Source organism: Mastomys coucha, unplaced genomic scaffold (genome assembly GCF_008632895.1).
Source record: "Mastomys coucha isolate ucsf_1 unplaced genomic scaffold, UCSF_Mcou_1 pScaffold23, whole genome shotgun sequence".
NCBI lineage: Eukaryota > Metazoa > Chordata > Mammalia > Rodentia > Muridae > Mastomys > Mastomys coucha.
The window spans coordinates 38282990-38295290 of record NW_022196906.1 but is presented as its reverse complement, the minus strand read 5'-3'; the positions used below and the strand labels follow the sequence as shown (position 1 = coordinate 38295290).

General features: G+C 48.9%; 2 protein-coding genes across 6 annotated transcripts in view; one reads left to right on the top strand and one right to left on the bottom strand.

The window, feature by feature from the left end:
- Dpagt1 (dolichyl-phosphate N-acetylglucosaminephosphotransferase 1) overlaps positions 1 to 3709 on the bottom strand; it is a 7129-nt gene extending 3420 nt beyond the window's left edge. Inside the window, exons 1-4 of one of the 2 annotated variants that reach the window (XM_031344818.1) lie at positions 3110 to 3709; positions 2649 to 2769; positions 2182 to 2395; positions 1510 to 1656 (exon numbers count right to left, since the gene is read on the bottom strand). In XM_031344818.1, coding sequence (XP_031200678.1) covers positions 1510 to 1656; positions 2182 to 2395; positions 2649 to 2769; positions 3110 to 3270 — 643 coding nt within the window. In that variant the 5' untranslated portion in view covers positions 3271 to 3709. The remainder of the gene's footprint in view (positions 1 to 1509; positions 1657 to 2181; positions 2396 to 2648; positions 2770 to 3109) is intronic. The other variant, XM_031344819.1, reaches the window with a different exon arrangement.
- Positions 3710 to 8048: 4339 nt separating this feature from the next.
- The window catches only part of C2cd2l (C2CD2 like), a 10352-nt gene continuing 6099 nt past the window's right edge, over positions 8049 to 12301 (top strand). For 2 of the 4 annotated variants that reach the window (XM_031344197.1, XM_031344199.1), the window contains exons 1-6: positions 8136 to 8869; positions 10722 to 10817; positions 11373 to 11492; positions 11665 to 11775; positions 11854 to 11970; positions 12065 to 12176. In XM_031344197.1, the coding sequence (XP_031200057.1) occupies positions 8516 to 8869; positions 10722 to 10817; positions 11373 to 11492; positions 11665 to 11775; positions 11854 to 11970; positions 12065 to 12176 (910 nt within the window). In that variant the 5' untranslated portion in view covers positions 8136 to 8515. Of the gene's footprint in view, positions 8870 to 10721; positions 10818 to 11372; positions 11493 to 11664; positions 11776 to 11853; positions 11971 to 12064; positions 12177 to 12301 lie in introns of all 4 variants that reach the window. The other 2 variants (XM_031344196.1, XM_031344198.1) reach the window with 2 other exon arrangements.

The following is a 12301-nucleotide window of genomic DNA, read 5'->3' as shown; positions in this document are numbered from 1 at the left end:
GGGGGGGGGGGTGAGAACGGAAAAGCTAGTGACTATCTTAAATGTGGTTTAGTGGTTTAAAAATTGCAGCTGGGATGTGAATACCAGTTTGTTTGTTTTTTTAAAGATTTATTTATTTTATTATATGTAAGTACACTATAGACACTCCAGAAGAGGGCATCAGTATCTCATTACGGATGGTTGTGAGCCACTATGAGTGTTGCTGGGATTTGAACTCAGGACCTTCAGAAGACCAGTCAGTGCTCTTAACTGCTGAGCCATCTCTCCAGCCCTTGAATACCAGTTTTATTTCCTAGCTGTGTGAATTTGAATATGACACACTGAGTTTCAGTAAGCTTCTATTTATCTGTCAAACTGGATAATGCCAGTTATATAGAGTCATTTAATTTAAATAAGATAATGCTTTAAAAGTGCTCAGCTTTAGCTGGGAGGATGGGGGAGGTACATGCCTTTAATCTCAGAACTTGGATCTCTGTGAATTCCAGGGCAATGTGGTACATCCCTGTCTCAAAACAAAGTGCTTAGGCTTAATAAGCACTCGTTGATGTCCAATGCAACCAAAAATAACTAATACTCAAGCTTGGGCTTACATAGAAACTAAGACTTTGGAAATCATACACCACAGGGAACTATAAAACATTTCAATCAAGGAATACTATGAGGGGCTTATTTTAGGTAACTTGGGAGAAGATGAAAGGAAATAGAGATGTGCTCCGAACTGGGAGCACAGAAGGCAGAGTACATGAGTAATTTTTATTTTTTTAAGAGTGATTTTTGTTTTTTTAAGAGTAATTTTTATTTTTTTAAGAGTAAGCCAGGGCTGGGCGGTGGTGGCACATGCCTTTAATCCCAGTACTTGGGAGGCAGAGACAGATGGATTTCTGAGTTTGAGGTCAGCCTGGTCTACAGAGTGAGTTCCAGGACAGCCAGGACTACACAGAGAAACCCTGTCTTGAAAAAACAAAAGAAGCAGGAAGAACTAAATTGTTATTGGAGAAAGTCTCTACCCTCTCATGTTAGCTGAGGCACTGTGGACATCTTATGTTAGCTGAGGCACTGTGGGCATCTCATGTTAGCTGAGGCATTGTGGGCATCTCATGTTAGCTGAGGCACTGTGGGCATCTTTATACTGCTAAGTGTTCTGGGCATGTCTGTACTCAGAAGTAGGGAGGGAAGAGTCTTCTTCCACTGCGGTCAGAGAGTGAGTGATCCTACCCGTTGCTGGGGTTCTGTGAAGTTATTTATGTCCAGTAGAAATAACTGGTCTCGCTATTCATGACCATGCTATAAGTGACAGCATTGCTGCTCTTCTTTCTCATGCTTAATTCCTTATTGCTGTTTGCAAAGTAAATAGCTCCCATTCTAAAATCACCTTTGGGTTGTGATCCCCGCCCCCCCCCCCAAAAAAAACCACACACACACACACACACAAGGAACTCTCTAAATTCACACCAGGCAATTCCCTTAACATCCAGGCTTCTCTTTCTCCCTATCCCCAATCCCACCTACCTTCCAGCTCCACCAAGTTGAAGACAATGATAGAAGCAGAGATGACTAGTGACTGACCAGCCTCTAGGCCATTTATGCCTGCCAGGATGTTGATGGCATTGGTACAGAACACTGCAAGCAGTCCCATGTAGACATAGTACAGGATCCCTGGGGGGACACACAGTAAGAAGTAGTGCCACCTAGGATTTGGATTTGTTTATTTGTTTGCTTGTTTACAGAACAGAGCACAGGATGAATGGAACACCAGAAAGGATCTGAATAGGCAAGGCCTAGTAGCACAGGCCTATAATTCTAACTACTTGGAAGGCTGGGACAAGAGGATTACCAGTTTAAGGCCTGCCTGGGCTAAGTAAGTTCAAGGCAATTTAGTGTGTGACCCTGGTTTTTTGTTTGTTTGTTTGTTTTTGTTTTAATCTTTAAATGGAAAAAAGAGAAAGGAAAAGCTTCGATATTGGTCTGAGTGCAAGCATGAGGCCCTTAGGTACAATTCTTTGAAGCAGGAAGGAAATAAGAGATAGGGAAGGAGAAGGGAAAAGAGAGAAAACAGATACAAGGACAGAAAAGAAACAGTTGATGGATATGGACCACCAGGAAGGGTCTTCTACTGGGACCTCCGAGCCAAGGGTACCGCAAAGTAGGTGCCACAGGGACAGCAGCGGCACGGCTACTCACCCAAGTCCAGATGCAGGCCAAAAATCCAGCGGAAGGGCTTGGGCACCACGATGGTGGTATTGCCAAAGTTAGTGAAGTAGACCATGAGGAGAGGGAGTGAGGCAGCTGTGGGCAGCAGCAGCTTATGGCGCCATCGCAGATTGAGGACATCATCAGCGAAACCCAGGAAGATCATGCAGCAGATGGCAAGGAGGGCACCTATCAGGGCCACAAACTGGGGGAGAAGTGGGCACATGACTCAAACCTACTTCTACTCCGCCTTTCAAGAATACCTGTCTTTTCCATTTTCTTTTTTTTTTTTTTCCGGAGTTGGGGAGTTGAAGCCTGGGCCTTGCACATACTAGGCAAGCGCTCTACCACCCAGCTATATCACCTATAGTTGGGGCCACAAGCATCCTTTTCCCAAATCCAAATAACCCAAACTCAAGCGCTCCGCCCCAGCCAATGGTCCCCACTAATGCACTTACTTCATGGTGGGGGAATGCCTTACACTGCTCCTCCACGAAGCAGTTCAGGAAGGGGAAAGGGATGAAGCAGAAGAGGATGATAAGGAAAACAGCACCGCTGATCACTCCCTGGGACTCTGGGCTGCGGCCCAGCGGAAAAGGGTGGAGGAGGAAAAAGAAGAAAGGGGCGTGGTCACTCACACTCCTTGGGGTCCCAGTAAACTAAAGTGGCCTTCTTCCCAGGATTTTGTTTGTTGGGGAGTAGGGTCAGTGTGCACAGGGAAAAGGATACCCCTTTACAACTTCTGACACCCACCAGTTCCATTTCATCCTTCCCAGGACAGACAATTCTAATAACCTCCCAGAGTTCTGGGTGCCTAGGTTAGCTCTCCGGCCAGTGCAAAGCCAAGCACCTCAGTCCTCGCCCCTGCCCTGCGCAACCCTGGCCCCCTAACCCAGGACACTCGTGTGCCTTTACTCACATCTGCTGCCGGCTGAGCTTGTTGAGGTCCTGGCCACAGAGGCGCGCGTCGATAAAGTGGTTCCGGAAGGCAGGGATGAGGGTGACGGTAGCCACAAATCCCAACAGCGAGCCGATCAGATTCACCAGCAGCGGCAGGGGCAACTCCGGGAAGGCCCACATGGTGACCCTCCGGGGGCCACCGCTCCGCCGCCTACTCGGCTAACTGGTAAGCCGGGAACAATTCCCAGGCCTCCGCAGCCGGCAGTGCGGCTCTCTGCACGCAGAGGATTCCGGCGCCAGCACGAACAAAACCCAGCTAGGACCTGACCCTCCCTCCTGACCTGCAAGAAGCTCTTAAGCAGCAGCCTCGGCTCTGCCCGGACGCACCTACCCATTGTTTCCACCCGGATCTTAATTGCGAAAGAACTATCGCTGCTGAAGCCCGAAGCACCATTTTTAAAAAGGGCATTAGAGCAGGACAGGTGGTGTTATTTTAAACTAAACATTAGCTCCAGAGGAGCTGCACCATTCGAGTTTTGGAAACTCAACTGAAGAAAAGACAAGAAAGTGGATACTCTCGAAACAATCATATTGTACAGCTCAGAATGGAAAATACATTTTGCCCACTTCCAACATGAACACTTCCTCGTACCACGTGGCTGACACCGCTTGTTCTGTGGTTCCACGTCGTCCCCGGCAGGTCGGGTTTAAAGGGCTAGCAGCCTGAGCTTAATCTGGGATGCCCAGGGGCTGGGAGTATGGCTACTGAGAGCCGTGGTGGATGAGAGTGTGGAAACACACCCTCTCTTTGCAGGAAAACTGTTGCCAAGGTAAACACTGGTTCCAGAAACTCAGGCACAATTTGAAGGGATTTTATAAACGGGAAAGCTCAGACACTCGAAAACCCCCTTCTGCTCTTTTTCTTGTTCCTGATCCAGGTATTTTTCCCTCTACCCACCCACCTTCTGCCTCCACGATAGCAGTTTGTTGCTGGGCAACCTATGGCTACATTTCGCCAGGAGGGAACTGTTTGAACATTCAGGTCTTCTATTTAAGCCAGGACTTTAACTTGATATTGGATCACAGCACTGTGCCAAGGTCTCCAAACACAGAGACAGAAACCGAGGCATTGCAAATAACTAATGAGGCAGGAGAGTTTGTCTATACCGTCCAGTGAGCTTGTCAGTTTCCTCCCAGTCACTTGCCACTTGTCTCTTGACACTCGTACCTCTACTGGTAGACAGCAGTTCACTGGAATACTGATCCCTTAGGTGGCAAATGTTTTCCTCAGAGAGGAATCCACCACAGAGAGTTAGGGAGTTGACAGTAACATGGCGTTTTGTCCATCCTTTTTTTTTTTTTTTTGGTTTTTCGAGACAGGGTTTCTCTGTATAGCCCTAGCTGTGTCCATCCCTTTTAAATACAGCATATTCCTAAGATGAAGCTGACACTTCTTAGGTCAAAGATAGCCGTTCCTTTTTCTCAAAATCAGGTATGAAATGTCCATTCAACTTGAAGATGGCCCTTATTAACACTAAAAGCCCCATATAGGTCACAAATACACTTTACTGGATAGTATACTAAGTTTTGTTTTTCTCCGTGTGTGTGTGTGTGTGTGTGTGTGTGTGTGTGTGTGTGTGTGTAGCACATGCAAGCAAACATCAGGCAGGCAAGTGTTTTCCTTTCTCTGGTGTCCCCTGAGGCATAGGACACAAAGTTATCTGTGGTCCAGGCATCGTCAAGCATGATGAGTGAGAAAAAAAAAAAGAGAGGGATTGGAGCACACAGAAGTGTGTGTGGGGGAATCTTATCTTACAACATTTTCATAGTTGGAGGGGAAGGGTCTTCCAAACCAGGAGGCTGAGATCCACGGAGCAGGTGGAAAGGCGGAGCTTGACAGATCCCCAGAGGAGGGAGCAGTCGGCTATCTTGATGATCAGGAGTAGGCTGAGATCTCCCTGAAGGTGTGAGGAACAGTCTGCATCTTTTTTTATTTTTTTTAAATTACTATTATTTTTATTTGGAGGCCAATTCTAATAAAGCTTCTTTTCCAAGCTGGCTTAAGCCCTAAAATCTCATTGTTCCTTTCTTCTCCAGAGACCACCAGCCACCTAGGAGGGCTGAGAACTTGTTTAAAGACCAGGCTCTAGGGATTTATCTGTTACATGTACCTGTACCAACAGAAGAGGTTATGTGGATACTTGTCATATAATCTGAATAATTTTGCTCCTGGGGATGGTAGTGCTGCTTTGATTAACAGAGAAAGAAGCAAACGCCTGGCTCACTTGGAACTTTGTGTCTTTCCTGGTAACAGTTGAAAGCATGGGCCTGAATTCTGAAGTGTTATGTCTGGAACTCCCGAATCTGCTGAGTTGCCATTTTCCCTGTGCCGAGCAGACAGCACACATCTCAGCAGTCTTGAGTGCCTCCCAGTAAGCAGGGCCAACCTACAATTAAATCAACTGCCGGACAAAGCCCAACTCAGATGTTTTCGCAGGTGTAAAAGGACCATGAGAGAGCTCTGCAAAGTCTGAGGCCAGGCCACCTGTGGCCCTGTCCTCCCCTTCTGCCCCTTCTGCTCTCATTCTGACTACCAAAATTCATCAACTGGAAGTAAAACCTAACATTGCCCAGTCCTTTGGGCTGACGTGATTTTTTGAGAAGTGGAAAATAATGTAGAAAGTCATAGTGTCCACTTGGCTGGTCTGGAACTCAGTATTTAAAACAGCTTGAGCAGGAACTTGTGGCAATCCTGCCTCTCCCAGTGTTATACATCACACCAAGCCTAGACTCTTGGTCTTTTTTTTTTTTTTAAGGTTAATTTTATGTAAATGAGTGTTCTATTTGTATGTACACCTGCATGCCAGAAGAGGGCATCAGATCCTAAGATAGGCCGTTGTGAGCCACTGTATGGGTGCTGGGACTTGAACTTAGGATCTCTGGAGGAGCAGACGGGGCTCTCAACCAGTGAACCATCTCCCTAGACCTTCAAGTCCTGCTTCTTAAACTTGACTGACATCAGGAATTTTAGAGAGGTTGAGAAAGATGACCTTGATTCACAACCCTTACTTAGCCTTCATAGTGCTGGGCTTCCAGGTGAGTCCTTCCACTTACTACCAGAGAACAAGTTCTCTGGAGGTCTAAATGTTCCTCAAGAAGGATTCTTGGGCCAGGCAGTGGTAGCCCACGCTTTTAATCCCAGCACTTGGGAGGCAGAGGCAGAGGTAGAGGCAAGCGGATTTCTAAGTTCAAGGCCAGCCTGGTCTACAGCGTGAGTTCCAGGATAGCCAGGGCTACACAGAGAAACTTTGTCTCGAAAAACCAAAAAAAAAAAAAAAAAAAAAAAAAAAAGATTCTTGGCGGAGAAGAGACTTGCATTTGGACAATTCTTATATTCCTTGGTTCTTTGAACATGGTTCTTCTTTCTACTGACTCCTTTCTCCTAGGTTATATCCCAGAGTTCTCTCCTTCCTTGGTTCCAGGTTTTCTTTCTTTCTTTCATGTATATGAGTACACTGTAGCTGTATTCAGACACATCAGAAGTTGGTATCAGATCTCATTACAGAAGGTTGTGAGCCACCATGTGGTTGATGGGAATTGAACTCAGGACCTCTGGAAAAGCAGTCAGTGCTCTTAACCACTGAACCATCTCTCCAGTCCAGTTCCATGTTTTCTGCTCCTAGATTAAAGATGGAGACTCTAGGGATCTCCATTAGTTTTGGAGCTCGCTGTGTATGGTCAGGGTCACAGCAAAACGTTTGCTCACAATCTCACCTCTATCACCCCTTGCAGTAAAATCAGTCTATCTCAGGCTACATAACTTTTCCTCGTCTAGGTCAGACAGCTCTGTTGCTGACAGACATTTTTTTTTTATCCTACCCCTACAACCCTAGACCTTTATTCTCAGAGGCTTGTTCCTTAGACAAATGGGTTTGGAAGATATTTAACATCTTCTCATCCTATCTTGTGTGCAAAAGAAATTGTGTCAGAGACCTCACCATATGTCTCTTGGGAAATAGAATTGCTTCTAGTCTTTTTTATAGATACCTTCCCTGTCCCCAAGAAGCAAAGATGAGCTCCAGCCTTCCAAGGAAAAAGGTACATCCTGAGGTTGTAAGTTGTGTGGTCTTCTTGGAACACCATTTCTTTGGAGTCAGCTAGGATATCAAATATTTGATTTGTGGGGTGGGGTTTGCTTGTGATAAGGTCTCACCCAGGTTGGTTTCAAACTCCTTGGTAAAGGTACCATCCTGCTTCAGCCTCCTAAGTAGCTAGGACTACAGTCAGGTGGCACTGCACGGGATGCCGCATATGTGGATGGGAGTCTTTTGACCAAATCTATTGATAGTCCTGTGCTACAGTGCCAGCTCTCTTTTCATTACCGTCCCTTCTACACGTGCTCCACAGGCAGGAGCTGTTACTATGGAAATGTATTATTTTTAAAAACAGACTCAGCCTTGGGCTTGGGAAATATCTCGAGAACAAACCCACGCAAGCAAGGTTAATAGGGGGGTTCCTGAATTCTAGCTCCAAGGGGAAGGAGGACGATGGTGGTATTCTATTCTCAACCTTTACCAGGTTTAGCTTCATTTTTCTCGCCGTTGATATTAGCTGGGTTTTGTCAGGCACCTCTATCTGGGAGGGATACGGTACCCCCTCTTTACCCTGTGCCTAGCTTCAGTCAAGAAGTTAAGATCAGAAGCTGCTGAGCCAGGAAGTGTTGAAAGTGAGTGGTGATTTCCACAGGGACTAACTCATTTTTAACCAACAGGCGTCCAACCATAGAAATCTAAGAAACGTAGGGAAAAACAGAAGGTACCACAGATAAGTGAAGCTCCTTTGCCTGGTACTGAAGGGGTGCACAGGGATTTCAGGATGGGGCGGGACAGTTAAAGACTCCGCCTATTCTCATCCCGGAATCCTCTACGTGTGCAGTTCAAACCTCCCCCACTCCACCCTCCTCTGGCTCTGAGCGGCGGGTTAGCTCGGCCCCGCCCGGTGAGGGCGCGGCTCCTTTAAGGGCGGGTGGGGGCGGGGCGCCGGCCGTGTTGTCAGTGTCAGTTCTGCGCACGCAGCCCTCCCGGAGCCGGTGCCGGCCCGCGAGCCCCGGTGTGTCTGCAGGCTGGTCCCTGCCCGGGTCCGCCGTGGGAGGAGTTGGGTGCTAGCTGGAACCTAGCTGGGGTCATACGGCCGGTGCTAGGGATCCGGATCTCCGGCTACGGAGACAGAGCTCGAGCGTCGCAACCCCGGAGGACCTCTTCTCTATCCGTGGCACCCACTGGTCCTGGGATTTCGGCGGCACCGGAGAGCCCCGGAGCCCGCGCGCCCAGCCCCGGGGGAGCTCGCCCACGCCCCACGGTCCATCCGGGCCATGCTCCCCCGGGGCAGCGGCTGAACCCTAGCTGGGACCCGAGCCCTCGGGAACATGGATCCGGACTGGGGGCAGCGCGATGTGGGCTGGGCGGCCCTGCTGGTCCTCTTCGCCGCCTCGCTGATCACGGTATTGGGCTGGATGCTGCAGTATGCCCGGGGTTTGTGGCTGTCTCGGGCCGGCGGGGGTCGAGACTCCCGACCCGCCTCAGCTGCTGAGCCCGGGGGTTCACTGCGCGAGCTGAGTGTGTGGCGTTCGCTGCTGCGTTTGCGGGCGACCCGGACCAGCGCCCCCGAGGAAGCCGGCGTACGGGGCCTCCTGGCTTCGCTCTTTGCCTTCAAGTCTTTCCGGGAGAACTGGCAACGGGCTTGGGTGCGAGCCTTGAATGAGCAGGCCTGCAGGGACGGGGTGAGTTGCACTGAGCCCCTGTGTGGTCCCTTCAGCTTTGCCTTCTAGGGAAGAGCTTGCTTGCGTTAGGAGGACTGGATTAGGGCTGGAGATCAACTGGGGGACATTACAGCTTTCTCTTTCAGATCAGAAAAGAGCGTGTGGGTTAGACTGGGGCTGGTAAAGAAGTCCAGTTATGTACCAAATTTTCTATTTTTATGGGCAAGGTACTCTGGTTCTAAACCCCAGCATAAGTTACTGTTCTCATAGCAACACTAATCCGTGTGCCTGAGGGCACTTCCGCCTAGACTGGGCTGGTTGGGCCGTGGGAGACAGGTGCACCTGTAGAAGGAATTTGCCTGGTTCTCATGCCACCACACCCAGTTAAGGCTTCAGGCTCCCAAACCCTGGTGGTCAGGTAGAGCCCCCACGGTAACTGAATCATCTCTCCATATTCCAGTAATTTCAGGCTGGCCTGCAGTGTAGTGTTAAGGGAAAGGAGTTCAGTTAAACGGCAATATTGATCACCTGCATCCTTTCTAATAAATGAACTTGGGCTGCTCCTTAAGGGGTCGTTCATAAACCAGCTCAGCCTACCTCCACCCGTTGCACCATGAGCATCTGGCCTCCCAGGAAGTAGGCAGGAAACAGAGTCATGAGACTGAGGTTGGGTGGAAGGTCTCCTTTTCTGGACCATTCCCTTCCCAGCCCTCAGATTATCTTTTCCTTGTGCGGAAGTCTTTCTCTTTTTCCAGCCATAAGAGCTTGGAGGCTTTGCCCTATTAATCCAGATGACTAGAAACTGAAGGGGCCCCCAAGAAGTTCTCCTGTTCCTCTTCCCGGCTGAAAAACCGGCTGAAAGCCAGATGACATCTGTCAGTTTATACATTGACCCTACTCCTCCAACCTGGCTCTTCCTGTACCTTGTCCCTGGGTCAGAGGCAACTCCCTGGGACAGCTGACTCAGCTGGCCATTGGCCTCTGTTGCAGGGGGAGGAGAGAGAGTTTCCAAGCACTCATCTCCCCAATTGGCATGGCTTTTGAAGAAGACAGCTACCACCACAGGGAAGTTTGCTAGGGAAAGTGAATGAGCTCTGCATTTTGTTTTCTCTATCACAAGACTGGAGGACATATTTAGCCCAGGCTGTGCCCCCTCCTCAGTTCTTCTATCCTGCTTTCCACTGCTGTAGAAGAATTAGGGAGTGGCTCTTTTGAGAGCTAGGCTAATCGGCTTTCTGCTCCTAATACTCCTGCTGTCCACCCTAAGGAATTATCTAGGCCTGGGACCCCTGAGCCCTCCCTCTGAGCTTGCTTCTCTTCCTAACACTTCTGATGGAGTTTCCTGGAGACGTGATAAGTTAGTCTTTATTTCTAAGAACTTAGGTAGAGTGATATGATACCTGTTTATTTGGGAAAAGGCTTAGCCTTATTTCTTCATCCTATTTTATAGGAAATGACACAACCATTTCACCCTCAGCCTTGCCCAGCTACAGATAGCAATGAACATGTCAATTTGTTGTTGTCATTTACCTTTATTTGTGATTAGAATGAATGATTAGGTGGAGGGGTGAAGAGGGAAATGGAGAACAGAGAGGTTCTTGGGATTTCAAGAATTATCCAAGGTTCAAGGCAAGCTGGCCTCCAAGGTAGTCTAACTTCCAGGTTCTCAGCAGCCCCTAGAAGCTGCAGATCCCTGGAGATAGTGGGGCTGGAGGGAATGCCTTCTGTCCTAAAATGTTGAGCCAAGGAAGGGCCAGAGGCCAGCCTGTAGCTGAGGCCTCTGCAGAGCTAGAATCCAGCCAGCCGTTAGGCAGACCAGCCCTGCAGGGGACAGCTCCAGAGACTTGATCTTGTGCCCACATTACTTCCGCAGAGCTCCATCCAAATCGCCTTTGAGGAGATACCCCAACTCCCACCAAGAGCCAGCATCAGTCATGTGACCTGTGTTGACCAATCAGAGCGTACCATGGTAAGGGTCTGGTGGGCTCTACAAGATGGGGCTGACCCCAAGGTTCCCTTTAGTCTGAGGGTTCTTTTTTTTTTTCTTTTTTTGGTTTTTCAAGACAGGTTTTCTCTGTATTAGTCTGAGAGTTCTTAATTTGAAGTTTCTGTGTGTCTAGAGGACCTAAGGATTTGTTTCAGGTGGTCTGAGAATCTCACTCATGTGATAGACAAAGTCTCTCTGTGTGTGGGTGTGTGTGGGTATGTGGTCTATTTTCTAGGGAGAGAAGAGTTTTTGGTTTTGTTTGGTTTTGAGACAGGGTTCCTCTGTATAGTCTTGCCTGTCCTGGCACTCACTCTGTAGACCAGGCTAGCCTCAAACTCAGAGATCTGCCTGCCTCTGCCTCCAGAGTACTGGGATTAAAGGCATGAGCCCCCAACACCTGGCTGAGTTTATTTGCTTTTATCTAATTCATTGAGAAGCTTAGGGCCCCCAAAAGGTCATCCCAAAGATGACAGAAGTGAGGAACGGCAGAACCAGGTGTGTGTCCTCCGCAATGCCTGCTACTGCTCTCTGTTTCAGGTGCTGCATTGCCAGCTCTCTGCTGAGGAGGTGTGCTTCCCCATCTCTGTGACCCAGCAGTCCCCCGCTGCCGTCTCCATGGAGACCTACCATGTCACTCTGACACTGCCACCAACACAGGTGGAGGGAAATGTGGGGACCTGGGTTGGGCAGAGGGCAGTTGAGTTGGCCCAGCATTTCTTCTCTGCTTCCTCTCTACGATGGGATTCGGGATGAAGGGTTCCGAGGAGTTAGCAGGGGGTCCTGGGAAAAATGGGGTAGGTCACCCTAATCCTTCTGTTCTTGTCTCTAGTTGGAAGTCAGCCTGGAGGAAATCCTTGATGAGGGGCTGCTGGTGTCCTGGGCCTTCACTGACCGCCCAGAACTCAGCCTAAAGGTGCTTCCCAAGTTGCAGACTAGGGAGGTAAGAAAGGGGCAGCAGAGGAGAGACTGAACTAGCAATGGAGCAGGGCAGAGGCTCCACCTCTTCTCCTCTCTGCAGAGAGATGAGGAACAACCAGAGCTTTCAACGGTTGAGGAACTGATCAAGGACGCTATAGTCAGCACTCAGCCAGCCATGATGGTCAACCTCAGGGCCTGCTCTGCTCCAGGAGGTCTGGTGAGTGGACACCCAAAGGGAAAGGTTTGCATGTATCCCATCTCCAGGATACTATATCAGGATTAATTCTCTTTTTACTTCCTTCTATTCTTAGGTACCCAGTGAGAAGCTACCCACAATGTCCCAAGCCCAGCCACCTATCCCCAGACCTACCCGGTTATTCTTACGGCAGCTTCGAGCATCTCATCTGGGAAGTGAGCTAGGAGGTAAGAGTTCCATTGCCCTTGCCATGGGCAGAGTCAGCCCCTTCCTCTCTGCCCAGGACATAGCTTCATAGTTTCTCTGTTCTCCCAACTTTGGGTCTTTCAACTGAGCATCCTCTTTTTTTTTT